The 21,804-nt window shown below is 44.6% G+C and overlaps 1 protein-coding gene across 1 annotated transcript in view; it reads right to left on the reverse strand.

Moving 5' to 3' along the window:
* The window catches only part of LOC146179687 (uncharacterized), an 88,753-nt gene extending 67,221 nt beyond the window's left edge, over positions 1-21,532 (reverse strand). Inside the window, exons 1-6 of the mRNA XM_084579317.1 lie at positions 21,416-21,532; positions 19,217-19,296; positions 17,737-17,828; positions 15,299-15,407; positions 11,418-11,488; positions 3,934-4,041 (exon numbers count right to left, since the gene is read on the reverse strand). Coding sequence (XP_084435443.1) covers positions 3,934-4,041; positions 11,418-11,488; positions 15,299-15,407; positions 17,737-17,828; positions 19,217-19,296; positions 21,416-21,500 — 545 coding nt within the window. The 5' untranslated portion in view covers positions 21,501-21,532. The remainder of the gene's footprint in view (positions 1-3,933; positions 4,042-11,417; positions 11,489-15,298; positions 15,408-17,736; positions 17,829-19,216; positions 19,297-21,415) is intronic.
* Between the last annotated feature and the right edge of the window lie 272 nt (positions 21,533-21,804).

Here is a 21,804-nt window from a genome sequence, read left to right on the forward strand (position 1 = left end):
CACGCTGGCTGCTGCCGGCACAGTTATTCCTGCTTTTTGTCGTGTACTACTCTAAGCAGCGCTTCCGTATATTTTATTGAGTACCCCTCATGGGCGTATTGGTTCTTCTATTGTGGCAGCTCAGCCATGCGCTGACGTCAAATCGCGCCTTACCTTGCGGCATGGCCGCCATGGTGGCCGCACGCTGCCGAGACAGCACAAACAAAAAAAATCTGCATGAATAACATACTTGCTCTGCGCCAGCTTAAAATGAAAATGCACTGCAAAATATATTGTGCGATTTTCCCTGACTTTGCGAAATTTGTGATGGTTTGACATTTCACTGCCTTTTCCCGGTGCATAAAATTTCCCCGACAATTCTCGGTTTTCCCAGTTTTCCCGGCTGTTAGACACTCTGAGCCTACATGGCTGCCTGCACCAAAGTGAATTTTGTCTATCCTGCAAAGCAATCCTGTTACCAAAGCAAACATGCTTAGCTAATATATATTGACATGTGATTTGAAGACTGAACTATTAACAACTTTTGCAATAGGCCAGTGCTAAAACTTATTCGGTGCACAAAAATGCGCCATTCGATCAACACCCGTCGATTTCAACTGGTGCAAAACGGTATCGAATACTTTCACTTATCTGTATGTTTTGTCTTTCGCAGCGTGAGTCCCCTGTGCCGAGTGTTGTGGCTCCGGGAAACTCACACGACCAGTCAGTTCAGAAGTGACACGATCCACACACCTTTCTAGATAGCCTCAGCCCTCCCGGGCACCCTGCAGACAGCTCTGAGCTTGACACCAACCCGAGGTTTTTAACTACACCTGAGGAATGTCATGTCTGTCATTTAAAAAAAAAAAAATCTACTGGTATATCTTTGCCTATAAAAAGGGACCGCTGTCTATTTTGGTGTGCCAGCATTTTCAGGGTCAGTGGAACGGCTTCTTTGAACTTCAGGAGCACTCCAAACAGCCTTAAGAGCATCCTGCTGCCCAAATCTGTTGAGCGTCTTGTCCTCGCATCCAAACATATTTAAAACAAAGATAAGCTGGGGAAGTGAACGTGAATAACCGAATAAATATTTTATTAAAGATCTTTTCTGGTACTTGTCTTAAGATGTCATTTTTCTCATTCAGACTTAGTCGGAGTGTGAATCTTCAGCGATGGCATCAGCCTGCGCTCTTAGGGGGAGCCTAATCTTTTAGTGTTGACGGTGTCAAATAAGTTTTAAACAAGGTCAGTGTTGGCAATTATGTAGCAGTACAGACATGTGCTGAAATCGTGAGGTTTGTCACCTGGCATGCAGCTGACAAAAAGCATAGCTCTAGAGTGCTATGAAGTGCTGGCATATATTTGCATTATTAAGTGACAAGCGTCAAGTGACCTAATGTAAAGCCTAACACCACATCGCTACCTCTTCGTCAGCCTGTCGCTATTTAACAGGCGAACGCTCCCAACCTGCACCTCCACTGCTAAAAAATAAACAAGTCAGAATCACTTAGCTGCTGTTATGTTGAAATTTCATTTCGATGACATGCCACTAACTGAACCCACCAGGAATAAAAAAGAAACAAGTGCAACAATCACAAATACAAATCGGGCAAGGTGCACCTTAGCATTAATCATCATAAATAGAAGAGATGTGTAACATAGCATTATGTTTTGTTCACAAAATGAACATGTTGAAACTTACTGGAAAATGAAAAAAAAAAAAAAAAATCATTACTAGCTATGCATGACTACCCTGGTTGTTTCTCGCACCTAAAGTCTCGATGCGATACCAACATGTAAAGCATACACACTGAGATGCATCATTGTTGACCAACGAGCAGCTAACCTACAAAACAATTTGTGGGATGTGAGGCAGCTACTTACGTTTTGCAAAAAAAAAAAAAAAGCAAAGATAGAACTACATAGGCACCGTGATACAGCACGCAAATGAGAAGAAATGTGGTGATTAATCAACATTTCTTCTCACAGCCGGAATAATCACATACCAGGAAAACAATAAAACTGCTCTACATCACCAGCTTCCCCACAGGCATACTCGGCATTACAGGTGCGCAGGCAACTCCTGTTTGTTAGAATAAGGTGAGCGACGTAAACTCATGTTGACAGACTCATTCAGGATCGCGGCACTGTTCAACCTCAGACCAAGGATCCCTTTGATTTCACAGAACGTCAATAAGTCGGATTTGCCACGGACTCAGGTCGTGATGAGAATGCGAGCCAGGCTCACGACTCGCACTGTGATCTGAACGTAAGCCCTGACTTCCGACTCAGATCTTGATCTGAATGTGAGTCTGAATTTATTCGCAATTCAGATCACAATACGAGTACAGACTAACTCATGACTTGGATCATGATCTGTGCTTGAGACAGGACTCACGGCTCGGATCGCGATCTGAACGTGTGTATGGACTCACCACTCAAGACTCAGATCATGAACTGCATTTGAGCCCGAGTGAGTTCCATTGACTTATTTCAGACATACTACTCCTAGGCCACACCAAAACATACGTACAGATCGGTTAAAGCAGGGCTATATATCTATTTTTCTCCTGCCAAATTTGCTTACAGCTTACATCATGCTCCTCCTGATGAGCATGCACCTGGAAGGTGGCAGTTGGCAGGTGATATGGCTAGGCACTGATTGGCAGTGCCCATGACAGTTTTGTGACAAAAAAACTCAGATAGCGTCACCATGCCGGTATACAGCGCCACAGCAAGGGTACACGTACAGTCATGAGTGATGAAAAGCAACATTCTCTATAGCCATGACACAACCCGTCTATATGCAATGTGCAACACAGCAGTACTCAGCACATTATTAGTAACATACTCTAAGGCGTAGAACATGTACAAACATTACACATAGTCATGAGTCATAATCACTATAATGCCTTTTCATTCTCACATGTAAGCAGTCTTAGGTGGCTCTAATATATATATTTTTTTCCTGGAAAACATAGTCTGAAAATGACCTGTACATTAGAATTGAGTACAGAAATAAAACTATGCCAGCAACACACTTACTGTCATAGGCATCCCGAATCAGCGGCATGGTTTTTACTGTGAATCGATATTGCTTACCACAGTTGTGGATACCAATAGGTCTCATGACATCTGAAGCAACAGCAAGGCTGCAACCAAAACTTCAGCCAACACAGAAATGTTGGTTACAAGGATGCATCAAGTTCCTTACGATGCTGGGTTAGAAAAAAAAAAAAATCAGGGCTGCCTTGTCTACTGAGGCAAGTGGCAATCAGGCAACCTCACGCGAGTTATATGTTCCTGGAACACACGACTGATAAACGTACACAGAATCTTTTACCTGGCGAGGTAGGAACGCCCGACATGAGCGGAATTCAAAGGCAGCCAGTGCTGGTCAACAGACTTTTTACAAAGGCACGGATGTTAACTCATTGAAGGTAAACATGCATTTACAGAAAGGTGTGATTGAGACCGTTTACTTCATTGTGGCGTCAGAGCAGTGACCTCAAAATATGTGTTGTGAAATGTCTGTTGTGAACCAGATAAGGTTTCAGCTTTATATTAATCAATGCGCATTCACATGAGGCATCCAGTGATTATAAATGTTAAATAGCCTCTGCACTATGCTTCGACAGGTAAATGCATTATTTCTGAGCATTGTCAGGAGCGGTGTTGTTGAGAACTGAACTATCACGTCTCACGTCTTGCAGCTTACTTAGTGCAGTAGTACATCAAAATATTGCTTTAAGGCACCAAAATCTGGATACCTGTGCGTCTTGAACAGCGTACCCTTGAGACTCTGCCGTTCCTCATGCCGCGGACTCAAAACCAATGTTGCCAAGGCCACATGCTAGCCGACGCTACGCCACCCGCAGTAGTGGCTGGTCTTGTCAGAACATACCGAGCCGCTCCTGTGGAGTAAAAGCCCAAGCAGAGAACGGAAACACTCACTTTCCGCCGTCTGTGAAACGCTGCACGCATGTCCTGGAGACACAGTCCCAGATACAAAGAGTCTTGTCATCGCTGCACGATGCCAGCATGCGGCCGTCTGGAGAATACCTGTACGGTGGAAAGGAGATGAGCACGTGCCAATTACATAAAATTTTTACGTCTTAACATCTAGTTGCTTCAGTTTGGTTTAGAGGGTTTAACTTCCTGAAGTGACTCAGGCTATCAGAGACGCCATAGCGGAGGGTTCCGGGAATTTCAACCACCTAGGGTTCTTCAACGTGCACTGGCATCACACAGCACACAGGGACCTTCCCTTTTGCCTACCTGAAAGCGGCTGCTGCAGCCGGGATTTGATGAAGCCTCCTTGAACTAGTCAAATACTCTAACTACTGAGCTACTGCAGCAGGGCTTTTAAAGTCCAGAAGATTTCACTCGCAAAAAGATAGTGTTGTGGTAGCTTCCCCACATCTAAGGTGTGATAGATCCCTGTGTGGCGTGCGATGTTAGCTCGCGACTGCCAGTTTGTCGAAACTGTGATCTGCAGCCTGCCACTATGGTAACTCCCAATGCAAATGAGCCCCTTTAATATGTTGAACAATACATACCATGTACAGTACACAACCATGACGCACCACATTTCAGTGTGCTACCACTAAAACCCAAATCTCAAATTTTACTGATGTCTATCTGCCTGGACTTGACCTCCAAATAACATCACAAGCTTTATGCTGTGACGGCATGAACAAATCAGCTTTGGTGGCTACTGCATTAAGCTACTGCCCCATCACACCAGCCAAACGTCCTCTATATTTAACTGCAAGTCCCTTGTGCTCCACTTTCCATGTCACCTTATCAACTTTCACCAATGTGCAATGGATCCAGAACACATTGCACCTGAATGGCTTTCTTTAAGACTAAGAAATGCATAAAATAATCGGTCGAGAAATACGTACACCCTCACAAGTCAATTCATCGCAAGAATTTTTCAGCTAGCTTCATTAACACCATAGATATCAGTGATTAAAAATGGCGCTTCTCTTCTCCCCCCTCAACTCAACCCTCCAAGACACCAGAAGAAAACAAAGAAATCAGATCGGGAACTCCACCCCGCCCCTGAAAACGTCACCAGTGACGCTCGGTTAGCAGACTTCCGGTTGTCATGCCCATTTTCTCGAGCGTCGCCCGTGCATTCATCCATCTCTGCCTTTCCCTTCCCATCTGCGCTTGCATAGCTTTCAACCTTGTCTGGTGTCTTCCATGGCCCCTGGCTTCCGCAGTTTCTTGACTTCTTGGAATTGTGTGCAAGAGCAGCCTGAACAACCCGCGTCACTCGCGAGCACATGCCTGCAGGTGGGCAGACTGTTGACACCAGCGGCCATCATGGAGAACCACTTCCCTTCATATCCCTATCCCATTCAGTGCAGATTAGCATGCACCCCTGCCGAGTACGGCTTTCTACAAGACCCCTTTCTTCTCTCGCACTGCCGGTCAGTCTCCCGTGTCTGTAGCTTTGGGACCGTCTTCTGAGGTTTGACCAACGGTGGACAGTCTCCTCGCGGAGTTGACGCAAAAGCAACGACTCTGCATGGATGCTAGCAGACGAGCGTGGGAGTTGTACGCGTGCAAACATGTCGTCGTTTTTAGCCAGAACGAGCGCTACCACGGTGGTCGGCGAGAGGCACCTCTTGTGGTGCACAAGGAATAGAGCGCACGTATCATCGGTGCGAGCATGGACTGATTATTTAAAGAGATCGCTACAAAGTTTGGTATCAGATTACAGGTGAGCACAAATTACTCATCTGCGAATCTTAAAAATTGAGATTAACAAAAAGGTAGTGGAGTGCTGTTTTTTTTTTTTTAAATCCTTTTGAACCTCGTTTAGGAAGTACCAAACGTGCACACGTGTTTTATCTCATGTGTATGCATTGTCCGAGCCCGAACCGACGGCAAAAAGCATCAGCAAAGCAGCTCGGCACATGCAGTTTAGCAGCGCAGGTTGTCACCAATTTCTGCGGCTACAAGTAAGAATTGTGCACAGGAGCATGCAAGCGGCTACGCTAGGGAGGCAGCGAAGCGGCCGATTCCAAAATGCCGTCCGCCGAGACTTCAATGCAAAAGAAACAAAGCCTAGTGACGACCAGGGAGCAACATATGGCCAGAGTGCCGTCGGACACAGCGCTCGCGGATGGTATTTCTGCGGTAACCTAGCGGCATCCACTGCTACACTTAACTGATGCAAATATGTGTACTTTCATGATTCAGTTGAGGACAGACCTTTTTTGGCGCACGTTCCATTTGATTACCAACACGCCGCACAAATGATCGATGCTGCAAAGATGAGACGGGTCTATAGTATGCTGTTGCTGCACTATTGGTCGGTACTCGAAGGTTGATGCTGCCTATTTTATGTGCTGCTCTTGAAATATGACCTGAAGCAGATGTGTACAATCAGAATGATGTTGAATCGAACCAGCTTCTGCGCTCTCCACACTCATGTGCCGACATGGACATTTAGTCAGACGCCATGCTCACGGCTTCACGCTGCACACATGCAGTGCATGCAGCACTCCAGCAGACGACTTTCGCAGCTACCGGAAGTGTGTCCGCGATATAGTGGCCGTCACGGCTGCAGCCAATGGCAGCCTGTCGTGACCTGTCACTCTTGGTACTCATGACGTAGGAACTCACAGTAGAATAGTTTCAAATCTCACCACCCCGCAAAAACCGATCAGCCCGCGAATTAAAAAAAATGCAGCTTTTAAAAATTAATAATAAATTGCTGGCCTTGTTCTAAGGAGTTGTACTTTAGGTGAATGCTCGGAAGAATTCGTTCGACACATTAAAATAGTAGCATGGGCTTGTTGGTTATGCATCTTGAGGTAACAGCACAAAACGTGGACGTGAGCGTTCATTGTCTCGTCTTCTAATCTTGTGCTCCCGTCCATGATTAGCGCTGTTACCTCAACATTCAAAATGTTTCATCATCATCATCAGCCTGACATTGAATGGAAGGAAGGAACAGCTCAAACGGACGGGACGTGTAGGAAGACGAGACAGTCTCATGTGTCTGTCTCGTCTTCCTACACGTCCCGTCCATTTGAGCTGTTCCTTCCTTCCATTCAACATGAACCAACCAGCCCGAAAAAGCCCTCTTCTTGAAGCCTGAAATTACCCACTGCATAGTGAAGGCCTCTCCCATATTCCTCCAATTAACCCGGTCCTGTGCTAGCTACGCCCACTTGACCCCTACGAACTTCTTAACCTCCTCAGCCCACCTAACTTTCTGCTGCCCCCTGCTACGCTTTCCTTCCCTTGGAATCCAGTCTCTTATCCTAATCGACCATTGGTTATCCTTTCTTCGCACTACATGTCCTGCCCATACCCATTTCTTCTTCTTGATTTCCACTAGAATGTCAGTGACTTGAGTTATTTCTCCGACCCACTCTGCATGCTTCCCATCTCTTAACATTACTCTTACCATTTTTCGTTTCTTAGCCCTCTGTGTTGTCCTCAACTTAATTAGAACCCTTCTCGTTAGCCTCCATGTTACAGCCCCATAGGTGAGTACAGGTAAGATGCAACTGTTGTATACTTTCTTCTTGAGCAATACTGGTAAGATGATAGTCACAATCTGCGAGTGCTTGCAAATGCGCTCCATCCCAATCTTATTCTCCTCGTTATTTCCCTTTCATGATCCGGATCTGCAGTTATTACCTGTCCTAAGTAGACATATTCACCTACTACTTCCAGCACTTCGCTAACTAACATAAACTCCTTCCCGAGGCTGTTAAACATTACGTTAGTCTTCTGCATATTAATTTTCTAACCTACATTACTGCTTTACTGTCTAGATCATCAATCATTCATTGTAGTTCATCCCCTGAGTTACTTAGCAAGGTAATGTCATCAGCGAATTGCAGATTACTGAGGTACAGTCGAACCCGGATATATTGAACTCGAAGGGAATCACGAAATCGTTGGATATATCGATAATTCAATATACAGAAGTCGGCTTGAGACGCCACTTGCGATCGTGAAAAATGACACTGTATTTGTCGCGTAATCAAACCATTTGCATAATGAACCCACCCCCCACTTTTGTCCACCGAGCATTTGAGAAAAAAAAAAAAAAAAAAAAAAGAGGCACGTCCCTTTGTTTCGACTGTCACGTCCACAGCTCATTTATTGGCAGCGATAATGTCACGGCGTATTTATCTTTTGGCTATGCTTTTGATAGATCCTGCGGTGGCAGGGAGCGAACTTGGCAGAGTGCCTGTAATGGCTTGATTGCACAAGCCTGGTTCGATTTATCATGCCGCGGTTGGGGCGAGCGTAGTCCACTGCCACAAAATCATTGGAAGCATGATAGCTGCAAATGTCGTTCGAAGCAAACAATGCTAAAAGTCGGTGTCATGATCGCAGCTGACCGCGTGCTTTCATTGATTCATAGATGTAAGAACGAACGAATCCCGCAAAAAAAAAAAAAAAAAAAAAAAAAAGCCTGCCACTTTTTACCGTCCGCAGCCGCCATGGCTTACGCTGCACCGCACGTGCAGCACGACAAGTAAGGACGGCTCTCGCAAGAGAAAAAAAAAGATTGCAGCTTCTTAACGCCTGCAGCCATCATAGCATAAGCTACGCCACACGTTCAGCACAACGGCAAGGATGAACGACTCCCACACACACACACACACACACACACACACACACACAAAAAAAAACGAAGAAAAAAAAAAACTGCCACCCCTTAGCGTCCGCAGCCGGCATAGCTTACGCACGTGCAGCCCGATATATTGAACGACCGGTGAAACTGAGTTCGATATACAACGCAGCATTCCTATACTTTTACATGGCATTTTCAAGGAGATATTCCGAGAGTTCGATATAACCAAAATTCGAATTATCCGGGTTCGACTGTATTCTCCATCTACCCTTATCCCTAACTGCTCCCATTCCAAGTCTCTAACTATTTCCTCTAAGCAAGCTGTGAATAGTACTGGGGAGATTGTGTCTCCTAGCCTAACACCTTTCTTTATAGGAATTTTGTTACTTTCTTTATGCAGTACTATGGCTGCTGTGCAGCCACTATAGATATCTTCAAGCACTTTCACATACGGCTCGTCTACCCCTGATTTTGCAATACCTACATGACCGCCGAGGTTCCTAGTGAGTCAAATGCTTTTTCGTAATCAATGAATGCTATGTATAAGGGCTGATTATATTCCAAGCATTCTTCTATCACCTGATTGATCGTATGGATATGATAGATTGTATAGTACCTATTCCGAAAACCTGCTTGATCTTTTGCTAGACTGAAGTCTAAGGTTGTCCTGATTCTATTAGCGATTACCTTAGTAAATACCTTATATGTAACAGACAGTAAGCTGATTGGTCTGTAATTTTTAAGGTCCTTAGAGTCCCCTTTCTTGTGAATGAGGATAATGTTTGCATTCTTCCATGGTTCCGGTACCATCGATGACACCGTGGCATTGTGTAGCCAGAGTGGCCAGTTTTCCTAGCACAATATCCCCCCGTCCTTTAACAAATCTGCAGTTACCTGATCCTCTCCAGCTGCTTTCCCCTTTTCATAGTTTCTAAAGCTTTCTTAACCTTGTCCTTCATCAATGGCAAAACGTCTGAATGCTTTTCCCTACTGCCATTCTTATTTTATTATCCTGACTACTTTGGTTACTGTGCAGATCAGTATAGAACTCCTCGGCTACTTTGACTATCATGTACACATTACACACCCTGTTCCTTAGCGCATACATCTGACTTTTGCCTATGCCCATTTTCTTCTTCACCGCTTTAAGGCTTCCGCCGTTCTTTACAGCATGCCCAATTTTCTCCATGTTATACGTTCTTATATCGGCCACTTTACGCTTACTGATTAGCTTTGATATCTCTGCCAATTCTATTTGGTCTGTTGGGTTGGAAGCTTTCATACTTTGGTGTTTGTTATTCAAATCTTTTTTCGCCTTAGACAGCTTACCGGTATCCTCTCTAACTATCCTACCACCTACTTCACAGTACACTCAGTAATGATATCTCTGAAATTATTGTTCATTGCTTCTAGGCTAATGTCGTCATCATCGGTTAGAGCTGAATATCTATTCTGTAGTGAGATCCTGAACTCTTCTGCCCTGCCCCTCACCGCTAATTTGTAGATGGACTTCTTTCTTGCTAATCTGTTTCATTCCCTCGTCAGATTTAGACGAATTCGAGACCTTACCATGCTGTGATCACTGCATCGCACTTTCCCGATTACCTCTACATCCTGCATAATGGCAGGATTATAACACAGTATGAAGTCAATTTCATTTTTAGTCTCCCCGTTGGGGTTTTTCCATGTCCACTTCACGTTTTTTTCGTTTGCTGAAGACGGTATTCACGATTCTTCAGTTCAAAAAGTTTACCAGTGGCCTTTCTAGCCATTTCATGGCCCCTGAAAGCATTCAGCGACCCCTAAGTTTCATAGTGCCCTACTGATAAGGCCTTCACACACTGATTTGTCTAAGCTTCGTCTAACCGTAAAAACTAATCCTCAAGTTAAAACCAAAATCTGCTGCGCTAGTTCACCCTATTCGCATTTGGCCTAACACTGCTAAACAGTCAGCTTATTTCCTCTATCCAGTCAGACAATCAACTCATTTGAAACCTGTCGAGGTACAAGATTCACTGGTAAAAGTAACCCTGCAAAAATGGGTTGCAAGGAAAAGCTATAATAAGTTTTATTCCAAGAACATGCATTGCGTAAATGTTTGCACTGCCGACAGCAAACACACTGGAACTGGCAGTATCCAAAAACATTACTGTAGCCAAATCCCATAGTCAAGTTAAAAACGGCTGTAAATGGTAAAAGAGAAAGAAAGTGGTGAGACCACTTCAGACTCTGCAAGATAGAATGTGAAAGTATTCAAATACTCAGCTGCATTTCTTTGTGTGCATTGCATCTTTCGCTCCTGCATTTCTCCACACATCATTACCACACATCAGCGGTTGAGGTATGACCTCAAATATTTGGGGTGGGCTGAAGAGGTATATTAGAGATTTAACTCCTGTGGGCAGTGCTCTGTAATTGGTCCTTCATAGTCCCACTCTAATAAAGCAAGAGGTAGCTTTATGAGCAAACTAAGCCTACAATGTTAAACCTGTCAAATCCTATTGCTCGCGCAGCAATTCTCGTTTTGTTCCACTTTTTCAGGGACGCTTTCTCACAATACAACCGCGCAAACTACCAGCTAACTCATAATTGAACTGGCAGTCTTAAACACTAGGTTTGGTGTACGAAAAGATAGGCCAGTCCCCTTTCAAAGTGCTGCCACCCGAAGGTGGGAGCCACAGGCTTCGCAAAAGCAGCAAAATCAGCAAGACACTGTCCAGCGAAAAAGACGCCCACAACTCTCTTTCCTCCACTTTCTAGTACAACAACTTGAAATCGGGTGCGCAGTCCGCGGTTGGCGATCCGCTGGAGCCGGACTCACCTGACCGAGTGCACCCAGTTGGAGTGCAGGGGAAGCATGTGCTGCAGGTTCTGTCGCTGTGAAGACCACACCTGCGGATAGAGAAAGAGAAAATGGCTGCTGGGATTGAACACCTGTCACTGCCGGTGTGACCAGTGAGGAAGCGGTTCCACAGAATGCTCTGAACGCAAAGCTGCACACGGTTAAAGCCATGAGTAGGCACGAGGCGTCACGGTCGCTGCCACGGCTAGAGTGAATGATTTTCCAGTGTTGCCACTGCCAAATGGCGATTTGGAGCAATTTATGGAGTGCCGAAAAATGACCCTTTGGAGTGGCTTTGAGTAGCTGTGCATTATTTTCAGTAAAACATTGGCTACGAAACAGCCAACTTTAAAGCATAATCAAACTGTACAAATCAGGTTGTGGCTAACACCTCACAATGTTTTTCTGATCATTATTTTGAGCTGTTCTACACAAAAAAGCAGTATTACATACATTTTTTATTCTTAGATTGACCCTGAAGTACCGATCTAGTCAACAGTACAATGAGCCCCTGTAAATACCATGATGCACTTCATTAGCGACAACGAGAAAAGGACTAGATTTTTTATTTTGCATCCACACTGTATGGTTCAACACACTACTTTTTATGACTGTTTACCGCAAAACACACTCAGCATTCACAGGTTTAGCAACTACTCACTTCCATCTGCAAGCTTTCTGATGTCTCCAAGGCTTGTCAGCCAATATAGTATGTGGCCAGAAACAATATCTTTCAGTTCTATCCAACCACTCCTGCTTAGTCGAGGTTTCGGACTTGGACTGGCAATGCAGGGAACACTAATCATCGACTAGAAGTACAGCCAGATCACTCCTGATGATGTGAGGTACATGGACAAGCACATACTTAATAAAGTGAAAAATGCCCTCTACTGGCAGGTCATCTGGTGAGCTAGGTAGGCTTAGGTGATATGTACCAGCACGATGACCAGCAGATGTTGTTCCAGCATGCGTTTTGCCACAGCAATATAAAAACGCCTATACACAATCCCTGAGTGCTTTTTTGCAGCGTGAGCTACACAACGCGGGTTGGAAGGAGTTTCGAGTGTCCTCTGCGCCGACCAAGCTGCGCATGTACGAGAGCCACGCTATGCCAAAAGGACACAGCTGCTGGCGCACGCAACCCCAGCAGAGGAAAAGGAGAAAGGGTGTGTCGAGTGAGAGAGCAGCCACGTCGATGACAGTATATTTAAGAAGGAGGAGGAGGAGAAATAAGAAAACGGGATTGTGTCGAGCAAGAGAAAGAGAAAAGGACAGCAACTGTGCCCATGACACAATAGTTTGGAGTTCGTAGCTCGGCATTTGTAGACCAGCGTTCGTAAACCACCGGTGTTCGCAGACCAGCGCTCACACACCAACATTTGTAGGCGGAAGAATGCTGTCACATTCCACTCTTAAAGGCGTAGCTTAAGCGTTCTACCAACACCACCTAGAAGAAGAGGATGTTGGTTCTACCGGGGTGTGTCAAGCGAGAGAAAGAAAGAGAGTGCAACCGTGCCCATGACAGAGTAGTTCAGCGTTCCTAGCTCATAGTTTTTAGACCGGCATCCGTAAACCACCGGTGTTCACTAAATAAATGTTGTGCGCATCGTATACAGTGCTGTCTGTCTTGGGAAGCCGAGGGGGTAGTGATCAACCATGATAAACCAAGATAAACCAAGATAAACCATGAAAAGCCGAGATAAGCTAAAATAAACTAAGAAAAAGCCTGGACAAGCCTAGGTAAACCAAGCTCATGCTACGTATATCCTGGCATAGCAGAGCTAAGCAACTGCCAATTTTTTTTTTTTTATCCACCTGCTTGCTCTCTATGCCCAACAAGTTAGAATACACCTGATGCTTCGTTAAGCGATTCAGGAAGTTCTTCATCACATCGAGCACTTCAGAATAGACAAGATGGATCACCTGACAAAACGTTGAGCAGTGTAGAGAAGAAGCAGGGCAGGCACCAGACCACCTCTCACTGAGATTAATCCCCAGCTGTCCCCATGCCTGTGTTAATGCACCAACATGACGTTCAGTTCTCTGCAAGCGCCCCAGTCCCCAAAACCTCTTTCTCTTTCTCGTTCCAATTTCTGAACTGCGATGCTCTATGGCCATGTTGCACATTGAGCACGAAAAATTTCTAGGACAGTGAAGCTCCGCTTTTAAGGCTATGAAGTGACTGTGTTAATGGCTCCCATCTGCCAGTTCATCTTATCGATCCGTGCATAAGCGTACGTTGAAACTTCCTTGACCGCTAATCTCCTTTTCTGTGCCACTATTATCCCACGCATATACTGATTAGCATACAGTCATCAGCTACCACACTAAGCGAAAAACAAGCCGACATAGATGTAAAGCTCAGATTCAACCAAGCTATACAACCATGCCTGACTAAGGTAAGCCACTATCTCGAAGTGACATTTGCATCATAGCTTGCAGGAGAGCCATCACAGCTGCAGTTCAACAGCAGAGTTTGTCCCTTGCGGATTTCTACGTGTTCCTGGATGGGAATGGCTCACAAAAATGTAACAACCGGCAAAAATGCGGCAGCCAGGAGCACAACAGCAGCTTTCTATTGCCTTATCTTCACCTTTTAAAGGTGCCAATACCGGCATTGTCCACATGCAAGCGTGTGAATGTGTTTTCTTTCTCGACCAGCTGAGGAAGCAAGCATGTATAGGTATCAGCAAAACATTTCTTTCTACTGCTCAAGAGAATTCAGGTAATAAAATTAATTGCATTGCTATCTTTTTTTACAGATGTCTACAACATCAGTAACGTGAAAAAAAAAATAATGTGGCTGCTGACAAACCATTCTATGTAGAATGCTAAAATTGACGGCTTTTCGTGGAATCATGTAAAGTGGGGGGGGGGCGGTCCTGTAGCACCGTCAGTAAGGCAAGCACAGCTTTATTCGGTTTGCTCCTCCTAAGCTCAATATGCTAAAAAGGCTCACCTCCCCACAATGACCCCGATTCCTAGGTACTACGTCTACTTTATATCAGGGATTGTGAATCCTCACGTGCCTTGCCTACTTAACCATGCCTTTTCAGCTTTTTATCTCCCACAGCACAAATGTCATCTCTGTCAAAGAACGCCGCAGTTGTGGATGAGTTAGCAAAGAACTTTAGGGGAAATGACGGGCACAGTTATGACCTTATTATATACCTACATTGGAAGGGAGCTAATAGGAACTCGCACAAAGAAAAGAATAGGAGATTTTCTCTTTCGTGTTAACGAAGCAGTAATAATGTAACTGAGGAGATCATTTGGTTAAAAAGTACAAGAAAAGACAACCACAAGCTGCAGGTGGGACACGACGTGCTTGCTATATGTACGGCACCATCTCCACAAGTAGAATAATACTTCGCGTTCATCAACACCTAAAAAAAAAATCCTCTAAGCATCCCCTTGTGCCAGTGGCTCTTGCCTCCCGTAGAGTTAGCTGCTAGACTAGGTTGTTATTTTTGATTTCAGTTCATAGTTTGCAGTGCAACAGCCAAAGGTGAGGTGAGGCGAACACTCACAGGAATAACGACACAGCAAGACTGACAAAAGTTTAGTCAGCGCTGTGTTCGCCCTCTTCCTTCCTCCGGCCGCGTGCCACTGTGCCAAAAATTATGAACTTAAAACTGTTGGCTACCGTCATACACAATAGTAAATGAGTAATATAAAGCATGAAATAAGCCCCGAGGTCCAAACACTAAGCTAAAATTAATTAGAAAGCATGCGCACTTCAGTTCTAAATGGCAAAGATACCCAGAGGCATTGTGGCCCATTGATACCACTAAGGGTGGAAGAGAGAATACGAGTCAAGGCTCTTACATGTAGGAACGCCTGCAAAGTAAAACACCCACCTTGACAGTCATGTCATCCGAAGCAGTGGCAATTGAAAGACCATCAGGAGAGAAGTCCAGCGACCGCACAGCTGCAGTGTGTGCTCGTAGGACCCGACTCTCGTCTTTCCTGTGGAAGCATGAAACACACGACCAATTTTGAAGACAGCATTTACCACGCAATTCGATCCTACAGAGGGCACACCAAGTGGCATACCTCAGGGCTCCTAAACAGCTTAATGGGACATTCTGCATTTAGTACTGCGAGCACGAACGTGTGTTGAAGACCCCTTGGGCAAGAAAAATCAGGAAAATTTGATGCTGCCAAGCACCCGACTTCAGGTAAACAAAGAACTGCACAACGAACCTTGAACACACAGTGGTTGAACTGACAAAAGGCTTCTTGTGGCAGTTTTTGTATTCGAAGAAATTGTGGGTCATAACAGAAGTTTAAGGTTTCTTTAGCAAACAAAATTGCGCTCTGTAACAGACGTTCCTCCTTTAAAGACAGAAAAATATTGGGTTTAAGCTAAATTTTGCCTGCAGTGCACCCAGCAAGACGAAGTGGCAGCAAAATTTCAGCTACAGGGGCTAGCAAGTTCCGATTTTTGATATGATTGTTTTAGAATATGCGGTAGTTGTTTGGGATCCGCACACAAAAATCAATGTCACCAAACTTGAAAATGTCCAGCGTAAATGTGTCAGGTTCATATACAATTGTTATAGCTGGAAAACGTCCCCAACAGCACTTTTGCAAGCAGCTAATTTAGAAATCCTGCAGGCAAGACGATGCCAAGAAAGATTAAAAATGTTTTATTTGATCTAGCACAACCAGCTTGGCATAGATAGAAATGCATACTTTCATTCAGTTACCCAAACGACAAACCCGTTCTTTTCATTCTAAAAAAGTGAGCGATTTTTCGTGCAGAACAAATGTGTTCAAAGCCTCATTTTTTCCTAAAACTATCCGTACTTGGAACGACCTACCTGCAAATGTGGTTGAGTGTTCGACGTTGTCTTCTTTTCTGAGTGCATTCCATGATAGATAGTGGTGTTTCACATTATCATATCATGGTGTTTACACTTCACTTTTTTCGTTCTTTTTGCTCTGTGCGAGTGATATGCCTTTTTTTCGTTGTCGTCATTCGCAAGACTGAATGTACTATGTATTCTCGTGAATTGTATTCTTCTGTACCGCCCACTCCTGCCTAAAGCCTGATATTCAGGCTAGCAGTATGCAATAAATAAAAATAAAAATAAATAAAAACAAAAACTCGCAAGCCGCACATCCAAGTCCCATCCTTACAGTGATCTGAAAGCCTTTGGTTGGAAAAAACAACAACAAATAAGCAGGCTGCGAGTTCCACAGGGAAGTGATGAAAAATGTAGAGGGTGCTGACAGTCAAGGGAGCGTAAAGTCAGTGTAACTCTGAAATTACTGCAATCAGCAGATGGCACACAGGCAACAATGAGTTTTGGTTGTCGCCAGAAATAGCCTAGCACGACGAGCCCGTTGTCCGCTAGGCGAAGGAGATGCTAACACAGTGCGTGTTGTGCTCATCGCAACTGGCACATCGATCGCTTTTTGTCCAAGTAACGGATGAGAGTAATGACAAAAAAAAAAAAGAAGAAAAACTTTAGATGAGGGCTTAAGAAAGGCTCCGAAGTGTCCCATGAATGCTGCGTGACCTGAATCTCTTCTGGTGAGCACTCGCACTTCAATTTCACATCAGAAGTGGACTTGCTCTCACTCATCTAACCATGTGCGTGGAAAGCATGACAGATGATCGCGATGCTGGTGATGTGCATTCCAGCTGCTTTCGCGTACTTCTCGCAGCACGTACAGCAAAACAGGAGATGACGATGTTGGGGCTGGGCTGTGCCACTAACTGCTCGCGGTGAGCAAAGCCTGACACGATCGCGGAGCTAATGATGTGCGGTCCGTACGTGCACGACCGATGAACTGCTGCAAACGCGACATCGATAACATGCAGACCACGCATCGCTACAAACTGCTCAACTGCTTGTGATGTGCACAGCACGGCTGGCAATCGCGAAGTCAAAGATGTGCGGGCAGTACATAGTGCTCAAGGTTGTGGTCGCAGTTCGCGCGTTCGTATCATGTAGTGGCCTGGAGAGTGTTCGGAACATCCGAAATTTTGCACATTGTACGCAGTGCACTCCGGCCAAGGAATTTCACGAATTCGTATCACCCGGATTTGTATCGCTGAGGCTTTACTGTAAATAGTCTTGCTTAGAAAAGCAATGTGCATAAGAATGTTCACTCTAAGGTCGCTGTTTCTTTTTCACCCCATTTTTATCTCTCCATGAGAGCTTCGTTTCAACTGTTCTTAAAAAGCGTTTGCAAATACATATTTGAGGAAGGCAGAATCTGTGTTCTTATCAAGTTCCTGCATCAATGGTTCTCGTGATCAAAGAGCAAATGAACAGGGATTCACCCATTCACCATCCAGAAACGGACTGTGCAGTCACGGGATGCAGATGCCAGAAGCTGGCCCGAGGGGGAGAACCGAACACCGTAGACGTCGCCCTGGGCACAACAAAGGAAAAATGGTGGCTGTCAACATTCTTTCAAGAATGTGCACTACTCCCTCTCAATGACAAATCAACTTACAAAGTCTTACAAACAACTTATACCGTGCTCATACAGTCAATTCTCAATGATTCGATCTTGAGGGGTTCTGAGCTTTGCTCAAATTATACAGAGATTGAGATTCCTGCGTAAAGTGATGAGTTTAATAGCAAGCATGGTCTACAAGCATCATCAGGAATACTTCAAAATTTTCCTCACGCCTCGAGGCAATTTTTCCTTTAAACCGGTTAAAATAGAGAACAGTGCTTCACAGCACCTAAATGCAGCATGTTTATACGTTGTCACTAAACTACTGGGTAAAGAAAAAAAAAAAAGAACCACGATAGAAAAACTTAGAGGGCAGAGAAATAATACTATAATGTCTCCTAACTATCAGATAACATGTAAACAGCATTAATAGTTTTCATTGGTATTCTGAACTGGCCCCAGAGTGCCAACCATAAAACAAGTACGCTGTAAACACCATCACAGAATTTCCATTAATAAGTCGTCTGTCAGTGGTTAATGGCTTTTTAAACTAGAGAAGCAACATCAGGGGCTAAACCCCTACAGGAACAATATTTGTTACTCCACCAGCCCCCTCACCCCTTATGACTGTGCTGAAGCCCTCCACTTATTAAGCTTCAAACAGGGTTCAACAGTCATGTCCCCTATCAAATGTTTTATAATGTACACCAAAGTCTCATTAGCTGTAGTTGCTGCATTTTGTCCACGTCCCATCGCAGCTTTGATCAAACACACAAAGTCGTGCTTGGAAACTTAATGAAGCTAAAAGAATGGTAGCACTTCCTTCTGGTAAGTAAGAAGACAGCTCAAAGAAAATAACACGCTGCGCTCTGGTTTAAAAAGACCTCCCGAAATTCAACAGTCTCAAATATAAACAGTTGAACTAGATGAACTAGGAGGCATATCTACGATGTGAGTGGTCCGTGACTATAAGGCCTAAGCTACGTTTTGCTTTGGACTGCCTCGACCCTTGCCCTCAGGCAGAGGATAAGAGCAACTGGCTTCAGTGACAAACTGTGCTCCTAACTCCATCTCCCTTCTCCTTTTTAATCCCCGCATGCCCAGTGCAGGTTAGCCAACCGGAACACGTTTCTGGTTAATATCCCTGCCTTTCCGTTTTCTCGTTAGCCACCTGTCACTGAAGTTTGCTTCAACGCACTGAAATAGTCATTGACAGTGGAGATCAACCGCATTCAACCAAAAGATCAGGTCAGACAATAACCTGCTAACAGCACAGCACAAGCCTTTTCAAAAATGCAGGGTCGAACAAGCTCGTTGTAGGGCCTGGAGGGGGAGAATGCTTTCCAAACTTTTCTCACCGTGTGTCCCTTGAAACGCAGTGCCCGCTTTTCTTCACCGAGGTGCCATAGCATGATTGAGTTGTCAGCTGAGCTGGCCACTGCGGGGAAGATCAAATCAGCAACAGCTGTTTGATTGACAGCGCTAGGCTGGGCAAAACACCAGAAGCAGCGGCTCAGGGCTGCCGCATCCACTTCTGCCATTTTGAACAACAATGCGCTTATGAAAAGGGCCCAAGTTAACACAGCATCTACTTACGAAGTTTTGGACAGTCATGTGCTGATACAAGTTGACCCATGAGCCTGCACTATATAAGCTCATTATCATCACCATTTAGGACAGATCTTCTTGCAGCCATTCTCATACTCTAGCAGTGCACAAAATAGAACAAGACAACAGCTGGTTAATCTGGGCCGGCTACTTTGCCATCGCTAGACTGAAAACAACACTCCTGTTGCGGTGTCACTGTCTTCAGTAACAGCGGGGACCACACGACAAAAAATGATAAAAGAAACCAAGAAGCTTTTTCATTCTTCATTCAAGTGGTTCATGCTAATACCATGTTTTTGAAATTCAAACACAAAGCTTTCTGCCTTAAATGCTGCATATCTTCAGTCTGGACTAGGGATTCTCAAGCAGGATTCCGCGGAACCCAGCGGTTTCACAAGCTCCGACTGGACTGCCCCCCCTTTCCCTCCCTCCTCGTTAAGTGTGAACCAGGCATATTCCTAGATCATCGAAGCCCATTTTAAAGCATTAGTTTTTGTTATCCTAGCTCCTTCCAAAGTGCAGGGAGCAGCAGATAACCAATGAAAACCGGGGGCGAACCACCACGGGATTTTGTGTGAAGTCGAGCCGGTCAGCCATTGGTGTTGACCAAGCTTGCAAATGCGATGGAAAGTTGGCCTTATGGCTATAGTGTCTAACATTCTTGTTTTGGGTTTAAATGTATTTTCATGAGTGAGTGGTTGGCATTCAATAAAAGCTACTTGCGAAAATTAGGAAATAAAAATCAAGTGCTTACCAAAAAAAGCACCTAAGATACAGAAAAGACCATGACAGGTTCCTTATTATTTTTTTTTATTCAAGAATTACGTGTCCATTGACAATATCACCCGATTTTTAGGAGGAGAGCGGGGGGGAAGGGGGGCAGTTACCTGGCATGATGGCTGTTGGAGTTCCTCGAGGCAAACAAGTTTGACGATCTCTGGTCTAGACAAAAGCTTCTGTTCAAACGCTGCCTGCACATGTCTGGCATCCATAGCATTTGCAAAAGGGCACAGCTGATTTGTATTACAGGGCCACGCTGGTGCTGCTGAGATCCTAAAGCACACTAGCAAAGCAAGCTGCCTAAAATGACAATATGTCTGATCGGAATGTGGGGTCTTTGCCAGCACTTCGAACACCAGCATTCATGGCTAAGTAAAGCTTGCAGAGGGGTGATATGGTTCCTTCAGCCTACCAAAGTTCAGGCATTGCAGAATGAAATATTTTTTCAGCCTCTCAAGCTTCGATAAGAAACAACAGGAAGCCTGCATGAAAATTGGTCTTCATCTCCAAAGGAAGCACTTCCGAAAGTTTATTTCTATTTATAAGGCAGACAAATAACACAGGAAGGAAAGCGAAGGAAGTTTTGCGGTAGCTTTTCGTGCAAGAAATTATGCTGCAGCGATGAAGAAAAATATAATTTTGAAGCAGTGATATCAGTACTGAAGAACATCTGGGAGCAGTTGATTCAAACGCGATCTAGAATGCATTGCAAACGCTTTCCAAACCACAACCATTAGAGAAGCTGCGCATCGCTTGCTAAAGACACGAGCGCCCGCGCACCCAGATTTCAGGAAATTAGGTAGAAGAAAGCAGACTAGGCCAGTCCGTTGACAACAGCAGGTCATGAGGAGGATGAACCCGAGGTTCAACATATATCTCCTGCTTTTGCAGAAGCCACATCGCTGGTGATTAGAGCTGCACCGAGACGGAGCGCATGGAGGATCGCACGTTGATGTATTTAGTTTCATATTAGAACTTTTTCAAGATAGGACCGCTTGCACCAACCTCGAACGACACCTCGTTCTTTCAAGGTAAGAACTAAGGCCCGCAAAACTGTGGTCTGTGCCAAAATACTGAAACTTGTGCAACTGCTAATCAGAAGAAAAAAAAAAAAAAAAAAAAAAAAAAGACCCACGAAGTGGTGTTTCGATAACAGATGACAGACTCGCCTATTTTTTTGTCATCCGGACTGAAATGAATTCCCGTGATGCGTCCCTTGAGACCCTTGAGTTCTTGCTTGATCGACGGCTCCATGCTGCCCACAAGCTGCGATAAAGAAACGCACGCTGGAACGACGCTGTAGACAGGTACGAACGCGTCAAACTGATCTAACAAATGACTTTTTCAAATCTTGCCACATGCAAATTACATCACAAATTTGACGCCTTTGTGTTTGAATTACTTTAAGGAGTCGGGCGTCAATGTGAAGACAAGCTTCAAGTTTAGAGAAAATAAGGAACTGCAAAAAATGAGCACAGTTCCAGCCAGGTTTCAAATATGCCGGCAACTGATGAAAGTTTCAGCCGCGAAAGTTTCAGCCAAAAGAACAAAAGCTGGC

This window comes from Amblyomma maculatum, chromosome 9 (genome assembly GCF_055883805.1).
Source record: "Amblyomma maculatum isolate TAMU_Amacu chromosome 9, ASM5588380v1, whole genome shotgun sequence".
NCBI classification, from domain to species: Eukaryota; Metazoa; Arthropoda; class Arachnida; order Ixodida; family Ixodidae; genus Amblyomma; species Amblyomma maculatum.